The sequence below is a fragment of the Halichoeres trimaculatus genome, unplaced genomic scaffold (assembly GCF_033239565.1).
Source record: "Halichoeres trimaculatus isolate MK-OKI-2021-1 unplaced genomic scaffold, fHalTri1.1 fHalTri1_scaffold_8, whole genome shotgun sequence".
Classification (NCBI taxonomy): Eukaryota; Metazoa; Chordata; class Actinopteri; order Labriformes; family Labridae; genus Halichoeres; species Halichoeres trimaculatus.
The window spans coordinates 27,539,277-27,563,457 of record NW_027437186.1 but is presented as its reverse complement, the minus strand read 5'-3'; the positions used below and the strand labels follow the sequence as shown (position 1 = coordinate 27,563,457).

General features: G+C 40.8%; 1 protein-coding gene across 4 annotated transcripts in view; it reads right to left on the bottom strand.

Annotated features, from left to right (window-relative positions):
* lyst (lysosomal trafficking regulator) overlaps nucleotides 1-24,181 on the bottom strand; it is an 86,662-nt gene that overhangs the window by 41,022 nt on the left and 21,459 nt on the right. For 3 of the 4 annotated variants that reach the window (XM_074675226.1, XM_074675227.1, XM_074675229.1), the window contains 8 exons: nucleotides 21,374-21,572; nucleotides 17,882-17,972; nucleotides 14,373-16,461; nucleotides 8,258-9,206; nucleotides 7,889-8,074; nucleotides 5,250-5,406; nucleotides 1,852-2,063; nucleotides 1,706-1,772 (listed from right to left, as the gene is read on the bottom strand). In XM_074675226.1, coding sequence (XP_074531327.1) covers nucleotides 1,706-1,772; nucleotides 1,852-2,063; nucleotides 5,250-5,406; nucleotides 7,889-8,074; nucleotides 8,258-9,206; nucleotides 14,373-16,461; nucleotides 17,882-17,972; nucleotides 21,374-21,572 — 3,950 coding nt within the window. The remainder of the gene's footprint in view (nucleotides 1-1,705; nucleotides 1,773-1,851; nucleotides 2,064-5,249; nucleotides 5,407-7,888; nucleotides 8,075-8,257; nucleotides 9,207-14,372; nucleotides 16,462-17,881; nucleotides 17,973-21,373; nucleotides 21,573-24,181) is intronic. The other variant, XM_074675228.1, reaches the window with a different exon arrangement.

Sequence of the window (24,181 nt, the reverse complement as noted above, 5' to 3'; positions counted from 1 at the left end):
ATTAAGGACTTCTAAAGACCCCAAAAAGGAAAATCTAAAAAAAATTAAGGACTTCTAAAGGACCACAAAAAGGAAAAACTAAAAAAATTAAGGACTTCTAAAGGACCACAAAAAGGAAAAACTAAAAAAAATAAGGACTTCTAAAGGACCCAAAAAGGAAAAACTGAAAAAAAATTAAGGACTTCTTAAGACTCCAAAAAGGAAAAACTGAAAAAAATTAAGGACTTCTCAAGACCCCAAAAAGGAAAAACTAAAAAAAATTAAGGACTTCTAAAGACCCCAAAAAGGAAAAACTGAAAAAAATTAAGGACTTCTAAAGACCCCAAAAAGGAAAAACTGAAAAAAATTAAGGACTTCTAAAGACCCCAAAAAGGAAAAACTGAAAAAAATTAAGGACTTCTAAAGACTCCAAAAAGGAAAAGCTAATACATTTTTTGCTGTTTTCCCAATTTTGAAAGACCAGAAGTCCATTAAGGCAGAGAATGCGAAAGAGACATGTGCCACATGCCAGTGGCTCAACATGATGTGCTGGTCCCATTCTGGATATCGAAAGACAAAAATTGACAGCTAGCTTGTTTGTGTAAAAGTGTAAAAAATTCTGCCAACGCAGTCAGGAAACAATACTTATTTAGTTTCTTGTATCAAAGTGCTGTTCTTGTTTCGAGACAGAACTTTCTTGGAGCAATCCCGGTGTCATTTTCTTTATTGATATCTTGAAAAAAGACATTTTTTTCTGGACTTGTCAGGTGATTGTGGCCAGATTAAGTCTAATAATACTATTTTACAAAAACTGAGACAAATACTTGCTTAGTGTTCAGTTTTTGCCCCGTGTCCACATGAGAAATTTAGCGTTTTTGTTGATATGTTCATAATCTTTGAACCTAAAAGATTTAGATTCAGATCAGAAATGGAGTTTGCTGCGAGGTAAGTGCCACAATTTTTGCTGACGTAGTACCCGTTCCTGTGAAGTTCAAGTCCTAAAACGTACTTGATCTCCTGCAGTTTAAAACGACAGCTGTTGCTCTCCATACAGACTGATTGTAACCACGCTCCTGATTGGTTGATACCAGTCAGAATAAAAACAGAAACCTGGACACTTCTCATCCATGTCTGGTCTGATGTTAATTAAGTATTCAAAGAAGTTTCTCAACCAAAAAAATACGTATATTCTGATAATAACCAATTCTTCTAATTACATTATTAATGGGTTTTTTTTGTGTGTGTGTTGTTATGATCTTATCTTATTTTATTTTATTATTTTTTGTGAAGCACTTTGTGACTCCGTTCTGTGAAAGGTGCTATGCTAAATAAAAATTATTTTCTTACTTGCTTACTAATATTTAAAGTTGTATAAGAGAAAGTAAACTTAGTGATTTGACAGTTGATGTATTTTATGACATGTCATTAAAATGATAAGGTAGTTAAAGCATTAATTTCAACTGTCAACATATAGGTAAACAAACCACGCACTAAAATAAGCTCAACATAAACTCTCCCTCCTAAATTTAGAAACTGAGAGCATATTTCTCAGGAGTTTTCAGATTTATTCGTACTGAGGATGACGTTTGAACCCCGAGGACTTAGTGGAAATGTCAGCAGCAGGAAAAAAACAGAAAACTGAGTGTACTAGTTTCTTTCAGACATCCCTCATGAATAACATCCTACAGAGACAGAAAGGTAAAAATAAACCAGGAGGAAAACAAACCTGTAAAGGAGGGGTCTGTTTGGCTCAGGATGTTGTGAAATCCAGACAGGATGGTTTTGACTCCTCCCTGTGATCACAAGACAAGAGGAGGTCAGGTGAAGAGCGAGATAACATCAGACTTAAAGAAAGATGTGTTTGAGTCTGACCTGGTCGTAGAGCAAAGAAGCGTTGCGGCGGTTGGTGCGCACTGCACCCAGCAGGCTGTGAAACACGTGACTCAGAACCTCCAGGTCCGGGGAGCCTGTGGTGAGAAGCTGCAGCTCCATCGTACAGATCTCTGGGAACAAGAGCACGCCACGCCCGGGTCCGTCGGCCACCGCCGCAAACTCCCGCAGAGCTGAGGACTCCACCTTCACATCTACAGAGGAGGATAAACAAACAAATCAGAGGCTCACGCAGACATCATGAACCCCATCAGACACAAACACGGAGACTGCTTTTTTCTGCAGCGTTTACAGGCATCCCTGTCCTCTGCTGCATCCTCCCATGTTGGAGGCAGCTCATAAAAGTGAGTTATCTCCAGCCAGAGCGGCTCAGAGCAGCATGGGAGTCCCCTCATGATTTACAGGAGAGCAGCTCGGCAGGCTCACACAGCTCCTGAGACCTCCTTTTATTAATCAAGCTCGCTCCCTCTCCCTCAAGACAGCTACATGTTTAACAATCCATCCAAACAGCTTTGAAATCATAAACCAAATGACTGAATCAACAAAACCTTTGTGGAAAAGGATGCTGGGAAATAAATCTTCACTTGAAAACATTTAAAGGTGAATAAAAGACATGACTCATCAGGAGGAGAAGAACTGTGGATGTTTGACCAGACAAACTGTAAAGGTTGAAGCTGCTCTGTGGAAAGGTTGAGTTTGACCTGAATGATCGTCTCACTGAGCGATTCCTTTGTATGGTTGAAAAAATTAATGACAGATGCAGCATAAACCAACTCTTCCTTCTGCTTTTAGGATCAATTCATAAATACAGACTGATACAGAGCATAAGGTTTGAAAGAGAAATATAAATGCTGATTATGCTAGTTAAGTTTAGCATGCATACTTTCAACAAACGTAGCATTGTTTTGTTTGTTGTGCTCACACCTTATTTCATCTGAAACCTGACGATATTGCAGGGGCCTAATGAATAAAGGTATTGATTGGTAAACTTGTCAATACCAGATAATAAACAGGAAAAACAGCACTCTTTCAAGCAAAGAAAAACAGACAGATACAGGAAAACTATCCTGAGTTAGAAAATAAAAACCTTTTCTGTTCCTCCATGCTTGAAGTAAAGTAAGTATTTCTTTCCAGCCAGGCACATTCTTTCATTAATGTTTCATCATCTTGTAACCTAAATTTTGTAACCTCTGATATTAGAGCGGATTATAGACCACAAAGTTCAGTCCAAGGGGGTCCAAGTTTCATTAAGAAGTCTTTCATCCCACTTTTTTTTTTTCCTTCAGGGGATTCAAGTTTAACCATGGAAACATAATAAATAAATAGCTAAATAAATAAATGATGATGTGTTATATTGTATCTAAAGCATATGTTGATCAGACCAAATGTGGTCATCTTAAATAGTAGGCGACTGAGAGTCACAGTCTCAGTTTCAGAATGTTCCCCAATAAAATGTTAGAGATTTTTAGTTAGCCGGGAACATTAGATACAAAATCCATGAAATATGAATATGAAAAGGAACAAATTTAACGAGGGGACAACAGGTAAGATATCAAATCCTGACTGCCCTATCAAATCTCATTATAATTTCCTAACTCTGTATAGAAATGTGTCTTATGTTAGTGAAATGCATTGTATAAAACTGTATAATTAAAAAATGAAATGTTATCATTTGGACTCATAGTACATGGTATGTTATTGCATTTCAATGTATCATATTGTTTGTATCTTACTGTATTCTACAGTGTTGTGTTGTATTGGTTCATAGAGTGCCATATAATATTCTGAGGTATATCTTTTGTGTCATATAAAAAATATATGAATAAAAAAAGTCATAAAACATACAATATGGTAAAAACAAAGGAATTTTATCATAATGCAAAGTATGAGATTGTATCTCATCAGGTTTTTTTCATATCATATACTGTAATACTGCACTGTATGATATCAAATTTTACAACTTACTTTATTCTTTTTATTGAATGGTATCAGACTGTCACGATCTATAATGTTGTTTCAAATTTTAGCAGATTGCATAATATTTTATTGTACTGAAATCTTTTTTAGGATTTAGAATTTCATCATATCTGATAGTTACGTGTTGTATCATACTGAATTTAATGATAGCCCATATGTATGTATGGTAATGAATTTTATTGAATTAAATTCTGCTATGACTTACTGTATTATATAGATTCATATAATAATGTAAAAGTATAATATCAAGTTAGTACATTTTTTCTCTTTTTATTGCCTTTAGAAAAAAGTTAATGCAGGAAATTTTCTCCACAGCATGTTTATCAAATTAAACAGTTTCACCAGCTGATGTTTTGGTACAAACTTTGTCCATATTTTACCTTATTCCTTTGTAAATAAATAAGCCCACAAGAAAAGGTAAGAGGTTTCTCCTGCTCAGGTTAAAGTCAAGCTACTCGTCCAGCATGATATCCGCTGTTTTCCGGGAAGTTGGACTTCTCCAGGAAGTGAGAGTCCCTACTTAACGGGGACTTTGGGTCACAAGACCTGACTCATAAGGCTGCAGCGGGTGTCAGCCAGCAGGGTTGTAAAACGTGTAACAATGAGTCCATTCTGAGGGGATGAAACAGTAAAACAGAGTAAACAGGCCACGTTCAGGGGAGGCGTTCAGGGGATAAAAACTCACAGGCCTGTTTCTGCAAAGTCATGCGTGCAGAATAAAAAGCTGTCACTTGTTATTGCTAAATATCCGCCACAGAAACCTAACAGGGAAGTGGGTTTCACGCTGCAAATTTCACAAAAAACCCACAATGATGATGAAGTTTGATATAAAATATACACATGAATGCAAGGAAGTGTAAAAACATTTCATGGCTCAGAGATGGAGGAGTTTTTCTAGTTTTCTGACTTTCAATCCCCAAAAGTCTTTAATATGAAAAGTTTTTGCCCCCTGGAAGACCTCTTTTATGTAGCTTTTATCTCTTTAAAATGAATTATCAATGCCTGGTGAGAAAATAAAGATTTCCCAGACATAAAACAAGACTGTTCAGAGGCTGAAATAGACACATGACCTTGATATCCATCAATATTACTCTGCTGACATTAACAACCAACAAAAACAACTGGAAGATGAGACAGAGAGCATGAGTGAAAGTGATTTATAGCTTTCTTAAAATATCCTTGGGAAAATAAAATCTGTTTGAGAGTTACACGACAAGCTAACTGTAGAGCTAACTAGCTGAGCTGATGTTATTATCAGCAGTCAGGTGTGTGCAGAAGCTGTGGATCCTAGCAGGAGTAAAGGGAGTAAATGGGAGTGACAGAGTGTGAATGTGTGTTTGTGAGTGTGTGTGTGTGTGTGTGTGTGTGTGTGTGTGTGTGTGTGTGTGTGTGTAGGGACCTACCCTCTTCCTGCTTGGCCATATCCTCAGGATTGCTCTCGCTGTCTGCGTCGTAGCCCTCCTCCTCCCCTGGGGGCTTGACGCCACAGCTCTGCACCTCGTCCACCTCCTCTGATAGATCTCCTGCTGGGGCCGCCCCCTCCACCAATACCTGGAGCTTCTGATAAAGAGACAGAGGGAGAGGAAGAGAGGAAGGGTGAGAAAGCAAGAGAGAAAGAAGGGGAGGAAAGTGAGATCAAGTTCAGACGAGCTTACCCAACTTGTGTTCAAAAAGAAAGCGAGTGTGTTCCGCTAAAACGTAATGAGCATGACAGCAGAGTTCCTGTCGCTAATACAGAAAATAAATTCCCCACAAAATGTTTTCAAGTGATTCGACGGGGGAAAAAGTACAAGATTTTAGTCATAAGACAGAAATCAGCTGACTCGTAAGGCATTCACACAGCCAGTCATCATATGTGCACGCAAGCAGACGCGGACACACACACACACACACACACACACACACACACACACACACACACACACACACACACACACACACACACAAGCAGAGCTGAGTAAACAGCTCTAAAGTCTTTACAGGTTCAAAGAATAATCTCATTGAAAAAAAAATAATACACACTTCTGTTCCTTTAAAATAAAACAACATGACTCAGATAGAAACATATAAAAGAGCAGTCCTTCAGTGGGTAAACTTTGAGCTGGAGGAATAACTCTGCAACTTCTTTCTGTGTATCTGTTTCGGTTAATTAAACGTCCCGCTCTGCTGGCCCTGTTGGCTCTGCCGGCTGGGAAAGATCTAAGCTCTGAGGAAACAGGTAAATCTGTTATATAAAAGCTAAATCCTCTGTGTTGGAACAGGATTAGTCAGCAGGCTGTTTAAAGACCTTTTGACAAGAAATCTGAAGTTCTGAGAGCGGGTTAGAGTCCTTTTAATTAGGATGGCTGGAAAACAAAGATCAGGATAACTTCCAACTAGTCTAAAAGTTAGAAAACACACTTAGTCAGATTGAGTCTGCAGGTAAAAAGGCCAAATTTGTTTGCAGAGTTGTTTTCTGTCTTTTTTATGTCCCTCTGGTTTCCCGTAGCAGATTTGCCAGCTTTATTTATCTCTCACTGGTGTTTTAGAAAACTCAAAGTCTTTTAGCCTCTGTCTGAAACGCTATGTTTCAGCTGCTGTCTCTTTGGGGCTCTCTGCTTCAGAAACCCTCTTTCCTCTAACTGCCCAGCCCCTCTGGAAGACGGTGAGTCAGTGGGGGAGACCTTAGTGTTTGAGGCCCACCCCTTTAGTGTCATGTGATGACATGACGGCAAGTCTTGTGAAGATCTCGTGAAAATACTTATTTTCTTTAGAAGGTAGCATTTTTTTATGTAGTGGTTTAAAAATCTGCCCACTTTTAGTATGTCCAGCATTGATAATTTTAATGATTTAACCCATTTAGACTGGATGCAACATATGTGCATATAAACCTTTAAGGTTGCATTTATCCCTTTAAGATGGAATACAACGTGTTTGTCATTTCAGACAGCTTCATCCCTCTTAGCTGCCAAAAAACCAGCCGTAAAAATAGTAAGAATTATAAGAATCCACAACCTCCACGTGTATTTCAGTGAATCACATTGCACTTCATTGGTTAAGTGTTGAAGATAATGACGCTGTCTGAAATGACCTACATGTTAGCCTTCAGGTTACATACATGGAAATGTTGCATCTGGTCTAAACAGGTCAAGAATCTCTAACCAATCTCAGTTTGCTGTCTTTAAAAAACATTATTTGAGCTACTGTCTCTTTAAGACCCTTGCATTTTGTAACCAACTTTTCTGGAAGTCTCCTTCACTGCTGCCATAAAATAAAGTCAGGTTTCTCTTCTTAAACTCATAAATTTGCCATTTTAAGTGAGTTCATTTACTGGAAAATTTCATGATTTGGACAAATTTTGTGTTGATATAACTTAATCCTCATATGAGTCTTTGAACATACTACTACACACATTTACACCACTTTTTTAAACTTTGTCCATTGACATCCAGTAAAGCATTCCAAAATCCAGCACAACAATCCAGAAACTAAAAATCAATAACCCAATATTTGTTTGTAAAATATGAAAAAAAAGCTGTTCTTAAAAAAAAAAAAAAACATTTGTCAGCATATTGACGCAGTATAAGGCTTTGAGTCTATTTATTTGAAAGGAACACAAACACTATTTTAAGATCGTCCTCTTTCATTGTAGGATTATTCAAAATATCACTTTATATTTTTATACTGAAAATACTTCAGTGCCCTTAGGTCTAAACATGAGCCTGTCTCTGTTTGCACTCATTAGTTTGTCCAAACATGCTCTATCTTTATTGACATCCGCTGTTTTGTTGTACATCAGGCAGATAACACTGCTTAGCAACAGACATTTGGTGGAAAAAGGCTTTCCTCTTGTTGTTTGGCTGCTTTATAAATAAACACTGCAGCTCTTAGACTTCAGACAAAAAAAAACAAAAACAGAAAGAGCAGACTGAATACATTCAGTATCTTATTGCTGAGAAATCAACTCGAGAACAATTTTACTGCTACAACAAGAGAAAGAAAACAGACACCATGATATTGAGCATGATAGTAAAAGCCAAAAAGGTGCAGTAACTTCACTCACAGTTTCTCCTATGGCAGGACTCACCCTGTCTGGCTTCTCTTCAGGGGGGTCAGGACCAGATGACACCTCTGCCAGGGCCACCCTCAGCAGAGAGTCGAACAGAGGGACGGCGAGGTCAGAGTTCACTACGCCGGAGCGAGAGAGCTGGTCTCTCACCTCAAACAGGGTCTCCTCCACTGACTGCAGCTACAAACGACACAATAGTCAAGTTAAAGGGATAAAGAGAGGAATTTAAAGTTCCAAACCATTACTTCATTATAACTCATAATTTTATACTATTAATGAAAACTTAGGATTTGCTGCTTAATATCGGGGGAAAGTTGAGTACTTCCATGGTGGAAACATCTGCAGTATGAAATAAACTCTTACCTGATAAGAAAGCTCGGGCTCAATCCTCTGCAGGGCCGAGTTGGCGCTGTGCAGACAGATAGCCAGCAGGGCCTCCAGGAGACGAATGCTTTGCAGCTGCCACTCCTCCTCCAGCTTCTTTGCTGGATCTTTGGTCTTCCCCTCAGCAGGACTGGGGCTGTGGGCTTCCGCTGAACCATGAGAAGTCTCTTCTAGTCCCAATGAGGCAGCTGGAGCTGTGGACTCAGGGCTGCTTTTGCCCTTACTGTCCCTCTTCTTCTTTGCTTTTCCATCCTTGGGCTTACAGGACAGCTTCTGGATCACCATGGCCATGAGGCGCAGGCAGACATCCAGCCCTCCTAACCTGAAGAACTGCCTCTGGAACAAGGGGCTGGCCAGGTAGATCCACCTGCACACTGACCACACGTCTGCAGCACGGCGAACCTGCTCCTTGGAGGGCAGGGCCACGCTGTCAGGTGACAGATAAGGCAGCCGCCCACCAAGAGGCTCACTGGCTGTGCTGTCGTACCCTGAAGTGTCCTCAGAGTCATTGGCAGAGTCACGGTCTGAATCGGGCTCTTTGCTCACACACAGGAACGCCACGCACAAGAAGAGGTTGATCACATGGAGGTGTGTCTCTGCTCGGCTGCGGCCCGGTCCTCGGCCCTGCCCACTCCGGCTCTTATGACGCGGATACGCCTCCTTTAGACCTTCGTAGAACTTGCTGAGGCTCTGTGGGCCCTCTCCAGCCCCTCTGGACCCTAGCTCCTCAGCCAGCCCTAAGATGGCCTCCCTTTCTTCAGTATCAGCACTCTCTAGCTCCTGGAGGACTCCATCAGGCTGGTGATGTCTGCTGCCTATGATCAGAGTCTCAAACACCTTCAGAGCCAGGGAGCGGGTCTGGTCCAGATACACAAGCTCTGTCACCTGATTGAGTCCGTTACAGCTGATGAAGAGGTCCCTGATCACCCTAAAACAAAAAACAAAATGCTCAGCAAAGAGAGACAGGAAGTTGACATAAACATTACAAACTCAGTTTGATGCACTTTATGTGAAACTATCTCTTCAAATACAAATTAATGCACTAGCTCAGTATCAGGATTCAACAAAAATCAGCATCTTTGAGGTCTCAATAGCTCAAGTTTTCTTTGACAGTTTGACTTAAAACATAAATCTCTGTATAGGTGCAGCTTTGTCTCATTCTATTTACTGAGCATCTGAGATAGTCTCCACTAAATCCTTGTGTGGTGACACTGATTGTTTTTCACCCTCAGGCACCCGAGGTTAAGACTCATTAAAACATTTTCAGGCCTTATATCGTCTCTCTGATAGCTTTCTTAATAACCTCACATGATTTAGAGCCCGAACAGTCTCGACTCTCAGGATGCTGTCTTTGAAAATCCTCATTTAAGCCTCTGTGTTCAATACTTTATTTCAGCTACTGTCTCTTTAAGACACTTCAAAAGCAATTCAGAACCTAGCAATCTTGAAGCCAGCATTCTAACACCCAGACTTCCAAAACCAACCATTCCAGAACCCAGTATTCAACAACCCATTATTCTGAAACCTAGTATTTAGGGCACCCAGCATTCCAAAATCCAGCACTCTAGAACCCAGGATTCCAGAACCCACCAGTCCTGAAACCAGCATTCTAAAACCTAAGAACCTGGGTTCAGGAATCCAGCATTCTGGAAGCCAGTGTTCCACACACATTATTTCAAAAATTCAGTTTCTTAAACCCAGCATTCTGGAACATGGTTTTTGGGTTGTCCAGTATTTTGAAACCCAGAATCCAAAAACCAGTATTTTGAAAGCCAGAATTCTAAAAACCCAGCATTCTGGAAGCCAGCACTCAAGAAACTATCATTTCAAACCTAGCAGCCCAGAACCCAGCAACCTGGAACCTACTGTTCTTAAACCCAGGGTTCCAAAACCCAGTCGTTCATAATTCCAGCATTCCAGAATTCTATACTCTGCAACCTAGTGCTCTTGAATGCAGTATCATGGAACCCAGCATTCTGGAATCCAGTTTTCCAGAGACCTCCTCCACTTGTACAATGTCGGGTCATTTAAAATGACAAATAATGAAACATGAACATATTTTTGGACCAATAAACTGACCTGAATTTGCTGTTTGGAAAATAAGAAACATAATAGAACGAACTCTTAGAGTGGTCTGGCTATAACACGTAACTCATGTTTATTGTTTGTCCTTGGCGTAAAAGTGAAACTGAGCTGTAGTCTAACTTTGATCAGTCGTAATTTTTACTTCTAAATCAGCCAGAAGGTTTTACCATGACTGGCTCCTGATGTAACAAACAACCCTGAACTCTCCTTTCAGCTCTTGTTTCACTTTCTCCTCTCAGGCTGATGATATAATTTCCCTGAAGGCAGATTTTTTTTTTCTGTTAACCTATCCATAAACAAACAATAAACACCCTCCACTTTTTAATATTTGCATTTGCCACATTCCACTGAAGACAAATAAACGTACATCTTATGTAACTTTCTTCATCTTCTGAATCACTGCAAACAAACATAGCTGATACTTCACCTTTTTTAATTTGTTTACGGCTGAACACCACACTCAGACGGTAATAAATTAATTATAAATGAGGCCATTACAATGCAGGGTAAATTACCTGATGAGAAAAATGTGTCACCTCTGAGTGAAGGTTGAATCAACATGCAGGGGGAGAAAACAAGCCTCTCAGGAGATGTTATGACATTTAAACAGAGGCCAAAACAAAAACACTTTAATTACACACCGAGTGCTAAAGAGCTGGAACACACGTTCGATTAGTGCTTCCAGCTCAAGGCAGGAAAATATCAAATCTAACTTTCCCAGCTGTCTGCTGAACTAATGTAGAGCTGATTAATTCTGCCTTTTTCGAACATTTCCTCTTTTCATTAGCAGAGAGCAGGTCCATCAGGACGAGTCTCCATTAGTCTGGATGTCTAATGCGCCGCCTGAAAAAAAATGAAGTTCAGGTGTGCTCAAAGCAAAATGAGATGTGTAATGATGAAAAGGTGGCCGCGTTTCAGGAGACGAGCAGAGAGCAGCGTCTGCAAAGATCCTTCGAAAGTCATTTTTTAAAAAGGAGTTAACCTCTGTAGCAGGAGCTGTTTCATTTGACAGATCAAAGACTTTATATGGTATACCTTTTGAGATCATATTTAACATTATACAACACTTTTAACAACACTATAAAATAATCTTAAATCAGTCTAGAGCGGTGGGTTGCTAAACCCCTGCACCTATAGGTTGTGCTGATGTGCAGAATGGAGCGCATTTGTTTGTTCATTCCCATTTTGAACAGGCTTGTAATGAATACAAACTTTTAAGAGTAAATCTCAGTGCAGCAGAGAGGAGATGCTGACAGCTTCTCTCCACAACATGACGCAAAACAAGAGCACTCTGCATGGAGTTTATGGGAGCGTTTGTGATTGGATAATATTTTTACCTAAAACCACAAATACTTAAACTGTTGATTCTAAATTTTGAAATATCTGAAATCTTGAATTTAAAAAATGATAATAAATAAAACTAAAACTAAACTTCAGACATAGTTACACATGAGAATTACCACTCTTTAACCTTAAATCTCATTTAAATGGCAAAAAATCTCCATTTTTAAAACAGGCCACCAGAGGGAGACATGTAGTAAAACCTAAATCTCATGACTATGTGCTGTGCATTTAAAGAAACAGTGATTTCAGTTCCTGAGAATAATTTGTCTGCTTTCCACTATTCTTCAGGAAAAGGATAAGAACAATTCTGGTGTGACTGAAAAGGGCTTTTTGCAGTCAGATGATGATGAATTTATTTCAAAGTTGTCTGTCTTAGCTGAACACCTATTCTCAAAAGCCCAAAGTATATATCAATTACGTGGATTGACCTCGATGAGGACATCACATAAAGATCTCCTAACTGGTTCAAGACATGCTGGAGGGGGGGGCAGACTTTGAAAAACATGAACGTGGTCTCCGCAATGCCATCATCTGCTCCTGATACTGTGAAATGAAGCCAATCCGCGGACGCAGCCATATTGGTTATGACGCCAGCTTTCAGTTTCCTTCCGAACTGGTACAGGGCCCCCTCAGTTAGAGCAGAGCTGTGTCTCTGATTGAACAATCTTAATAACTTCTAAACTGCCAAGTTAGAAAAAAAGAGAGAAATCAGCGTTTCAGACCCAAGCTGTTTTTTAAACCAGGCTGTAAATATGCTTTTTAATGCTGTACAAGTCTGTTTTTTTTGGCTGGGTGTGTACGTGGATTCTCGATGAACAGTGACTTTTAGCACTTCCTTATAGGCTTCATTTTTTTCGATGCTGCCCCTAGGGGGGAGGCCACAAACATAAGATCTGTCCATGGCTGCGCCCCCAGCTTCCAGACTGCTGGCCAATCAGAGGGAAGGGGGTTTGTGGAGTGTGGAGCAGCTAAAACAAGGTGTTTCAGACAGAGGCTGAAATAAGAGTTTTCTATAACTCCAGGGAGAGGGAAATAAGCTTGTTAATCTACTACCAGAGGGACAGATAAACACTAAAAAGAGAAGAATAGCCCTCTTTAAACAAATTCAAAACACATACTTTTGTATATTTGCAGAGACTGTCACTGTGTCTGTATATGTTTACTGTATTTTCGATCACTGCAGCACATTTTCCCTTCCCAACTCCCTTGTGTGTATGTTTGAAATGAAACACTGAAGATGAATAAACAAAAACAAAGATAGTGTCTAATGTTAAGACTGGGGGAAAACATCTCTTAAATCTCTTAAGGAGTGTCATCAATGTAAGAGTTTTAGGATGATGTCTTTTCAGTTATAATGCCATCCTTAAACAGTCTCTGAAATGATCTCACAGTCTCTGAATGTCAAACCTGCTGAGAGCACAACAACCAACTCTGAATTTTAACAAGAAAATGTTTCAGCCCACCGCTGAGAGACGCCTCAGAGCATCCATCCATCCACTCTCTGCATCCACTGATCCTCTCTGGGGTTACAACAGGGTTCAACCTTTCCCAGCATGCACCGAGCTGCAGTTAGTTTACAACTCAGCCTGCATGTCTGTGGGCTGTTTTAAAGTAACAGAAACTATATTCACTAATACCTAACACATTAAGTGTGATATGAATATCATTTGGCAGCATTTTGTCTAACCTTTTTGAACAAACAGCTGTTACATAACCAGTAAATTACCCTCCATCCCTCAGTCAGGGAACAAAGCTTTAATGAATTATTGATAAGCATCAATTAGCAATGAATGGACAGACAGATCTCATGACAAACATGTCCCGGTGGATAAAGTGTCCACTGCCTGAATATGTTTGCTTTATGACGCGATATAAAAGGAGATAAATACACCTCTGGTGATGAGAACATGAGGACATCTTTCTTTACAGCTGTCTGCATCATTTTTATGTAACAAGAGATTAATATCCACAATGATCCTCTGAGAAAACAGCAAGAGGAGAAAAACAAATGTGCTGAATCTGTGTACAGTGTAAAGATCATATAATGGCTACGGATACAATACTGTAGGATACAAAGTAGGTACAATTGGATATGATAAAATAAAAAAGAACACTACAATAGGGCAGAGGAAAGACTTTGACGATATTAGACTCAAGGCTTCACATCGAATAAAGGGTTGAAATCAAGGCCTGCTATTGATTTAATACACAGGTATTGGGTATGGTATGATATGATGTAATGTCATTCAGTAAAGCACTTGGTAAAGTATATAGAGAGTGAAAATCCATGAAGGAGATCTTACTATTTCTAAGATTTAAAAATCTTCATGTGTTATGTTTGACACAATAATTGTATCCTGTGAGTCTGGGAGATGTTTTGTAATCATACTCACACCTCAATGCTCGCCATTACTGGCCAAATATGCTCTGTTAAATTATCTGTATCTTGAAGAATTAGACAAAAAAGACAAAAAAGATCAAATTTAAGATGCTGAGATTTAGTAAAACTGACCGCCTTCATTCCACCTTAAATCAAAAATAATCTGAAAGCTATCTGCTCTGTTTGATTTCTCTTGTTCAGTAATCAAAACCTGAAATACCTGATGTTAGTAAACTTGAATTTCAGGCTGTCAAACAGGGTTGGAAAATAAAGGGAGTGACTCACCTTGACTTGAGGAGAGCAGGTAGTGTTTGCAGGTATATGAGGAGCACCTCCACAGGCAGGCAGCGGGTGTGGTAACTGCAGACCTGAGCGCAGACCGTGGAGACCCCCAGCTGCTGGGCGTGGTGGGCCAGCTCCACCCCTCTTTGCAGCACTGGGTTGAAGATGTGTGTGTAGAGCTGCCACTGCACAATAGCGTTCCCCCTCAGGGTCAGGTGGCACACATGTCCGGCTATCTGCTGGCTCAACTGCCAGTCCTCACCAAACACCAGCTCTTGGTAGGCCTCCAGAGCGTCCCACTTCCACAGCATGTCCTCTGCCCCCCCACCACTGGGGAGAATCCCCTGAGAGCGGTAACACAGACTGGTGGAGACCGAATGGTCCCCGTGCTGCAGAGTCTCCTCTAGTCCCGGTAGCTGGCTGCTGTCCAGAGTGCAGATGTTACAGGAAGCGAGTTTAGCTTTCTCCGATGGCTGCCCCCCTCCCAGCTGATCCAGAATCAGCCTACTCAGGACACCCAGAACGTGAGTCTGGTAGCTGCGCAGACCAGGAGCTTGGAAGGCATGCAGCAAGGGTCCTACAACTGAGCGAGGGTCCATGCAGCAGCAGATCCCAACAGCCTGAACCCCGGCCAGAACCTGCAGCACCGCCGGCCCATTAGGAGAGAGTCTCTGCAGGAGGCGCAAACACTGATGAGCACAGGCGGCGAGGCAGCAGCAACGCTCTGGGTAACGCACCGCATCACCCTCCAACTCCTCCTTACCGTCTCCAGCCTCCTCGAAGGGGTTTCGTCTGGCTGCCTGTTTGAACGCAGACACAGGTAACCCTGACAGGTCTCTGTGGTGATGCAGGAAGTGGGAGTATTCACAGCGACGGTGGCGGCGGCGTGCACAGACAGACTGATGCAGCTGCTCAGACTTCGCCTTCTTCACAGCACTGATGATCTTAAAGACTCCTGCGATGAGACCCAGCAGCCGCTCCGAAGCTTCACCCACCACCTCAGAGTCCCGGGCCCTGCCGAGACCTTCCAGCCGCAGCACCGTGGCCTCGAACAGCTCCAGGCCGCGGTGCTGGATGAACTCGTGGATGAGCTCCAGTGCCTGGCTGAAGAAGAAAGGGTTCGGAGTGGAAGCCTGGAGGCAGCCCAGCAGCACTTGAAGGATCCCTTCTAAGAGCTCTGGCAGCAGCAGCGCTCTGTGGCGATAGCGGGAGAAAGAGAAGTCATCCTGGACCTCCTGCAGGGTCTTTTTAGGTCGTGGAGCAAAAGGGTTTGTCTGTCTCTCCAAACAGCTCCGGATTTTGAGCGTGGCTCGCAGCAGGTCGGTCAGGCTGCGTCTCAGGCTGTCAGGTAGAGTCTCACACTGACTCACATCCACAGACATCAGGTGCAGGATGGTTCGTAGGAGCATCCTCTGGACCAGAGCGATGGGCTCTTCTGTCCAGCCTCCAGCAAGCTCTTCTATCCCTGATCCTCCTCCTCCACCGCAGCACTCTCCAAACTCAGTCAGGATCTCCGTGAGAGTCGGCACAACGCTGACGGCAAGGCCTGGGTTGTGGTTGATGCTCATGTCGAACTTACAAACCTTTTCCAGCAGAGAGAGTAGCACATGGCAGAGATCGAAAGGCGAGTTCTCCATGCGGTTGAAAATTGATATTGCAGCGGGGTCTGTGAGGGTCTCTGTGTCTAGCCCTGACCCAGGGGCTCGTGGGTGTGGGTATGGAGCGCTCATGGTGTCTGGGGTGGTGTTGGTGGCTGTGGATAACTGTGAGGTCTCTGAGCGGTGATGCTGACAGCTTACTCTGATGGTAGAGCCATGCGAGCGTCTGCTGCGCGCTCCACTGGGACCTGGGGCAGCTTTGTCTTCGGCGTTTGCTTCTGAATCTGAGGTAGAGACCTGCGACTTTCGAGCATCCTTCACGGAGTACCTCTGCGCAGTCCTGCGAGACCTCCGGGACTTCCAGGTACCACTGCCGATGCGGGACCGTTTCCCTGAACTCTGTTCATCTGCAGCAGCTTTCTGTCCCACTCTGAGGGGGGCGGCCTTCAGCTCCCGGCTCAGGAACACCTCCAGTAAGGACGGCAGGGTGAAATCTGTCAAAACAGAGTCCGTTAGTTTCTAGCAAAGCTGCTTTCTGTCTTAATTCCTCAAATCCTTAGATGCCTTCCAACATAAAAACAAAAAAATAAAGATCTATCTTTAAGTATATCTAACATGCTTTATAATCTTGCTAAATTATCTGAAATATCCCACTGTTTTATGACTAAACCCTTTTGATGTTTGAACTATGATAGTTATTTGCATCCAATAAGTTAGATCCAAGCATACAGAAAAATCTGTGGTGGGGAAAGCAAACCACTCTCTAATGTGCATAATTGAAATGAAAGGCAGGTAGAGCACACTATCACTCTAATGCATGTGCATACATAAAAGGTTGAGGCAGGGAGGGAACACCTTCTCTGTCTATCGTATGTATACAAGAAAAGAAAAGGCAGGGAGAGCTTAGTTCCACTCTCTTTCATATGCACACATGAAAATCTAAGCAACGGAGAGCACACTTTCTCTTTCTTTGATATGCATACATTAAAAGTGGAGGCAGGGATGGTTAACCTCCTCTCTTTTTTTATATGTAACTATGTAAAGAAATTGCAGGGGGAGCATCAGCAAAGACTCCTAGGGTACAGAATGTTTAACAGTTACTATACAAATGACCCTATTTAATCAGAAAAAGCACAAAGGAGGAGCTGTCAGCTGATTTATGCTGGTGATTAAAGCAGCTGTTGTTCTGTATGCCGAGTGTACCTATGCTAAAGCTGTGTCTAGTATCTCCTCAACTAAACGAGTTATAAAAATGTACTCCCTGCTGCATTTCACCCCTCTCTCTTCAGCGTTCTGAAAAAAGTTGAAACTTTAACTCCAACAGTCATTAAAGTTTTAATTGCAGCCTGTTAGCAGCTAATCTGTGATTGTTAACACTCGCTCACAGAGTCCGAGCTAATTAAAGTAAAAATGTCTCGTGTCTCTGTCAGAGAGCGTCAGCAGTCCTGTTCTAAATACCGGAGTCAAACTGAGGTCACGGGCCTCTGCAAACAACGAGCCTGCTCCTGTTTGTCACACTGAGAATCAACAAAAAGAGGACACTGACTGTGTTATTACCCGCTGATTCATTCTTTACAGCAAGAGGACAGAATGATTTTTTGTTTAGAAAGTAATAAACTTTAGAAAATATGAAAATGAGTCATTGGATGATGAAGAATGAGATGCTATTAATAGAAGGAAGCAACACATGCTGCTGCCTTCACATAAAGCAACCAAAGATGCTGCTGGAACACTGCAGGACTTTGGGGGTGATAAATCCATAAATGAAGTTTGTTTTTCTTCCTGCTTCTAAATCACAGAAAACTAAGCTCTAAAACTCTGAAAATGAGGCATGTGCATTAAAATCATGGGACTAGGAGTCAGTATTATTTTTAACATAAAAAAATGTTTTGATGAGGCGAATTAGGTACTGACCTGGAGCTTTCTCCTCCTGCACAGGGATCTTCCAAACCAGCGGCAGCAGCGACAGCAGCAGAGTAAGCAGCTCCTCACGACACGTCAGTTCCTGAGTGAAAACAGATCGAGGTTACCTCCAAAGCTTTCTGACCCCCTCCAGCTTTAGTCACACCCTTTAGGACAAACTCTCCTTCAAAGGGTGGTCCCGCCAGGTTTCACGAGTTAGAAAAGAAAGTGAAATCTAAAATCCCCTGATAAATCTGCTTTCTATTTGTCGATGTACATGCATTCAGGCACCAAGCAGGCTGAGCAGTCCTCTTTGCGAGTGTCTCAGGGAGTAATGTAGCAGCTTCATGCCAGGCTCACTTCTTAGACCTGAAGGATCTGATGTTAGTCCAGAGCATTCCTCAGAGCGGAGAGAAACAGCTCCTTCATGTGTTAATGAAAAACATAAACCTTTATGTTTCAATTAAAGACTAAGAAATGACAAAAAAGTAGGATTTATTATTAAAAAAATGAAATACTACATTTAAATACAACAATTTGTCCCCAAAATGAAAAAAAAGTTGTTCTGAAGATTACTGATCGTTGAGAAGAGACAGAAAAAAATCTTTCATTATAGACTGAAAAAATTAAACGTTTGAGATGTAAGTCCTAAAATTTTGAAAAATTCGAAAATACATTAAGTTGAACTATCTCATACATGAAAAAGAAAAAACAACAACACGCACATTGGACAATGAAACCTTATTTCTGATGTGTTTTTAAAGAAAAGTAAATACAGGCCGAAAGGTTTTGTCTCGCACTCTAAAATTCAAAGAATGGAGATAGAAATTACAAAAAGACTATAAACTTTAAGGAAATTGGTGGGAAATTTAGTTGAATTAAAGTATTAAATGGAATGAAAGTCCTTATTACAGACTATAACCTGTACTTATGAAGAGAGAGCAAAAGAGAAATATCTGAAGAATACAGAAGCCTGTTGCTGCCACACCACATAAAATAATATCAGTTTTATGTTATAACACAATATTTTCTTGTTATAACGTAAAAATTTTTACATTAAAACAGATTCTATTCTTTTAATATTATCATTTTTTTTTGTCGTAAAACCAGGTTAACTCTTTTTCTTGTTATAACGTAAAAAGAACATTTTGTTCAACCAATACTTTCCACATTACATCAAGTTAAAGATCTGTCATTTTGTTTCTTAGCGTAGCAGAAATATGCTTTCATCGAGGAGCAGCATATATGTTCTGATAGAAATGCATTTAACGGCACAGCTGGCAGCTTATGCTGAAGTTACATAACATCACAACGGCTCTAAATGGATTTGCGTGCATGCATTAAAATCCTGTGAGCAGCAGCAGAAAGAAGACAGCATTAAATAATCAGAAAATTACAGTGATTGCTTTTCTGCTGGATTTAATTCAATGAGCGACGTAAAGAAGCCAAAATGTCGACCGAATATAAATAAAGACTATTTGGGGATAAAAATCTTCATGTTTTGACTAAAAGTCAACAAGAAGAAGTCAGTAAAAGTCAAACTGTGGATATTGATAATAAAAACATACAAAATGTTTTGATGTTTGCTCATTAAATTATTCAGCATTCTATCATGGATTAAATCATTAATACTTCAGGTTTTATTACAGAGTGGTCATTAAACATCCCTTTAATCAGCTGATGTTTGCATAATCTTCATTTCTATCATGTGCTCTCATTATCTCCGTCTGCAGCTCCTTCGGATGAAGAGAGATTAGTCTCAGCAGAGGTTACAGAGGCAGATTTTTAATTTGTCATGCTGATAATAAACAGCTGTGTGAAATTCGACAGGAGCACTAAAATGCTAAACTAAATTCCTGAGCTTGAAGATGAATATTTCTAATTTGAGGAGTTTTATTCTATTTTTAAACTAAATGAATTTAATTTTAATATACAATCTACAAAAAGCAAGGCAGACTGGCGGTAGATTAGCGTAGATTAGCGTTTTATTCCTGTGTAGTGTTTCTTAATGCCTGTCACGGCTCCCACCGGGTCAGATTACGCTTAAAGCTTGCAGACAAAAAGAGTCTTTGTTTACGTTCTGTCCTGATGATTTTCAGCAGTAATTGCTCATTAGAGAGTCAAAAAGAAGCAGGATGTGAAAATTACAGACATTTAAGAGGGAACCAGCTTAAGGCCCATTTATTCTCCCTTTACGTATAAAAATGTTTCTGTCCGTTTCAAACGACGTTATCGTCACTGCTATACTTCCATATGTCCTTTACGTTGGCATTGCAGTTGACTATTACATCCCCCGGCGAGAGGTGGGCCCAGCCCAGAGTCAAAAGTTTATCACAACAAAACTCAAAAACAAGCAAGGTGGCTGTGGAGGAGGTATTAATAAAGTTCAGCTAGCAAAAAAGACAAAAACTGAGGCAGTGTTGTAGCAGACAGTGGTTGTTGAGGCAGTTGAATGCAACGGGAAAGTTCTGTCGTTGTTATTTCTTCTTCGTTTCTGACTAAAGTCTTGTGTGGGTAGTAACAGCAAGACTGGCCCCACAGCTCCCAGTGGTACTGCTCAGTTTGGTCCGTATCTGTAAGCTTCATGGAAACGTGCAGAAATACGGACGAAATGAACGCAGAGCACGGACAAAAGGCGCCATCCGTATCTGTATCCATATGTAACGCTGAGCATAAATGGGCCTTTACAGCTCAGATGTGGCACTTGGTGTGTAGAGGTCGCCAAAGCTGACACAAATTTTGGGCTGCTCACCGTCACTTTAACAACAATGCTTGATTTAACATGTGTGACATGTGACATTGCCTCATCAAGGCAAAGATGAGTGAGTGATAACAGACTGAAATCATGAACTGTAAACTTCCACTGAAAAAATCTAGAAAAAAATCTGCTTTTGGTCAGAGAAATGCATTTTTTTGAATGTATAAGTCTTATTTGGCAGTATAGCTTAGATCTGAGTACTCTCTGCCCTTCCATGTGCCTCTAAGGAATGTCAAAGCCTGAAGCAGGGAGAGCACGTCCACTTTCTTTCATGTGTATCCATAAGTCATCATCCACAGTCTGTGCATATTTCATGCATACATATTTTGATTGTACATATTTCTTGTAGTTGACCTTTTTTGTACATATTTTTTTCTAGTTACACCTATTACAGTATAATAATCTTTCTTTATATGTTCTTATTATTGTCTATTTGCACAATAAACTGTGTTTTGCTGCTGTAACTATGTAAATTATCATTTCTGCTCATCCATCACATCTTATCTTGTCACATCTTATCCAAAGAGACAAGTATGGGAGAGCAGCAGCAAAGACCTCAGAGTATAGAACAGGTTAAGTGGTCCCTGGTAGAATCAGACAATCAATATTAGAGTTCAGGACTTGGACTCAATGAAAGACATCAAGAAAAGGTCTCCTAGTCTGGCTGCTTGGTTTGGTCGCAGCTAAAGAGTCACTCATCTCAAGCAACATGAAAAATTGAACTTTTGGTATTCCTCCATGCTCACCTGGTCGATGATGGAGTCCAGCGTGCTGAGCAACAGAAAGCCCCGCCCCCTGACCAGGTATTCTCCTAGAGCCACCATGTGACTCTCCTCCTCGTCCTCCTCCCGGGCCTCGGCCCTCTGAGCCACGGCGCTGCATAGCTGATGGACGTCGGTCAGGAACTCCCTCGCCAGCGTGTTGCTGGCTCCACTCATGTCTGAGCTGCAGATACCAGAGGAGGAGAGGAAACATCAGCTGCTGAAAACACACACAAACACACACCTAGAACTCTGACCCCAAATAAGAGAGTAATGTGGTCAGTGTCGGCTGCTGAGTGTTAAGGTTCAGACTGACTTTGCCAAACCGTTTTGGTCAAGACTTCAAATCTGCAAAAATCAGCGTGAGAAATGGGACCAAAAGCAAACCTGTCTGCTACAGATGCTTGCTCCTCCTTTAACTTTAACTAGTCTTATGACTACGCCCAAAAAGAAGAACCCAAACAAAACTTTCCAAGGGAGTGGGGAGTTTGCATGGCTTTAGAAAATTTATCTGTAGCGGCATGAACATCTAAGGTAGAAAATTATGGGTCAGAAATGTCCGTTTCAGAGAGCAAAAAACAGTTTTTCTCCAGGTAAGCCAGTCATAGTAAAACCCACAAACCCAGACTATGCTCTGACTTATCAAATAAGCAGTGTGAAGACAAGCGCCTCCAAGACAGCATGTGTGAAACCACGTGTTCCTCACAATGAAACTGGCATTAGGAGGCACACACACACCCTACAGGAAGACCAACAGTTATGCAATTCATGAACTTGACGACAATAAATAAAGATAAGCTGCTCTGTTTGAGCTGAAAACAACAAGAATCAAAAGATCTTTGAGTCAAATTTAACACTTTTACAAAGCCAAACCTAGGACTAACAAAAAACACCAAACGTAACTATTTTGAAATTAAAAGTACAAGGAATGAAGACCATTTACATCTGAAACAAGATTAAAACTTCAAATCACAGGTTTTCAGGCTGAGGTTTTCGTCTTACCAAATGTTACTTGTCCACTTTCCGTAAACTCATCCTGCTTTTAGCTCCGAGCATGACTGCAGCTCTGCGGCTTGTATCCGCATACCTCCTCACACGACTGCTGACTAAATTTTCTGTTCTGCGGCGCAAATTCCATTAAATTGGAATTTCAAATGGAAGCTTTCCAGATTCGCAGCAGATCAGCGTATCACATGAAAGCATGTGATGTCACATGGTGAGGGGACTGGTCTTGGGAAGACTGCAGAGTCCCCGCTGCCCTGCAGAAGACCTTAACCACAACCAGCATGCACAGCCAGGGCCTTTGTTTCCTCAATGACAACGACTGTGAGGGAGGATGATTCAACACAAGAGAAGACTGAAAGGGTTAAGACTCAGAATAACCTACTTGATATTAAAGGATGGTTTATTTACACTCTCTTATATTATCTGTTTACTTTACATAGAATATGTTTGCTGTAGCCTGATCTGCAAAGATACCTTTATTCTCCTCAGAGGAACTCTGATGTAAAAATAAGTTCATAGAATTTCTTATAGTGTCATTCAAAACCCTTACTCTGTGTTGATCTGAGCTAAAAGGTAAAAGCTATAAAATGTCAAGATTAAAATATATTTTATCTCATTTTTTTCACAATAACCAGTTAATTCCAGTTGTTTTATCAAGATCTTGACTTATTTTTCTCATTATCTTAGAAATAAACCCAGTTTTGTCAGCATAACGCCTTCACCAGGCTAATGATAGTGTTCAACCAACTGATTTCATCTTAAGATCCCCAAAAAATTACCTGGTGAAAGCAATTTTGTTTTCTCAAGATAACAAGATAAGTCTTCCATTAGTTTGAGCGAACCATTTTTTCTCTCAAAATTACAAAGTAGGACTTGTACACACGTAGCCGGGTATTTTCAAAACCAAATCCCCCCACCTTAAACCCTCCTACAGCCTCTGTTTTTAGCATCTAAACAAAACCACGAAACCGGCACTTTCCGATATCTTCACTTTGGCTGGAAATTTTGAAAAACATTGTTTTCAGTGACGAAACGGTGGTTTTGTATGGATGACAGGCCTAAACGTATAAACATATGTGATTTCTCAAATACCCGGCTATGTGTGGTCATGGCTTTGAATAACTTGAGATCTTAAGAAAGAAACTAAAATTATCTTATCTTGAAGCAACAGTGAAAACGCAAAGTGACCTTTCAGGGCTTTCATGAAAGTTGATGTTGGTAAGTGAACTGTTACTTATAATAAAAATGAATGAAAAAAGAAACACAAAAATCGATTTTAAAGGTATGAACAACAAAATAATAAAGATCTTTTAATAAACACTGTGATGTTCTTTAATCCCTCGCTGTGTTATGTACTTGATTCTGATTGGTCTAGAAGCTATAACGTTAATGAGTAACAGCAAAGGAACAAATTGATGTCACATCATATCAAACCAGCCAACATAAAGGACAATGCAATGTGACAAAACAGATCAAGGACAGAAAAATGTTTCTGATTGGTCCAACCAAAGTGACAAGGTTTGAACTGAACTGATCAAAGGATAATATAATGGAATAGAGGAGAATGCTTCTGATTGGTCAAAATTAATTACTAAGAAAACACCAACACAACCTGATCACACATCATATCAAAACAGGTCACAGAAAGTAGTCTGTCTCATTCCCCCTCTGCCTGTTGACAGCATCTCTAATTAAGAAAAGTGGAGCAACATAATGTCCCGCAATCCAGGAATAGACGATTCATCAAATTTCAGCTTTAATTTCCAAAATTGCGCCTGCTTCTTGAAA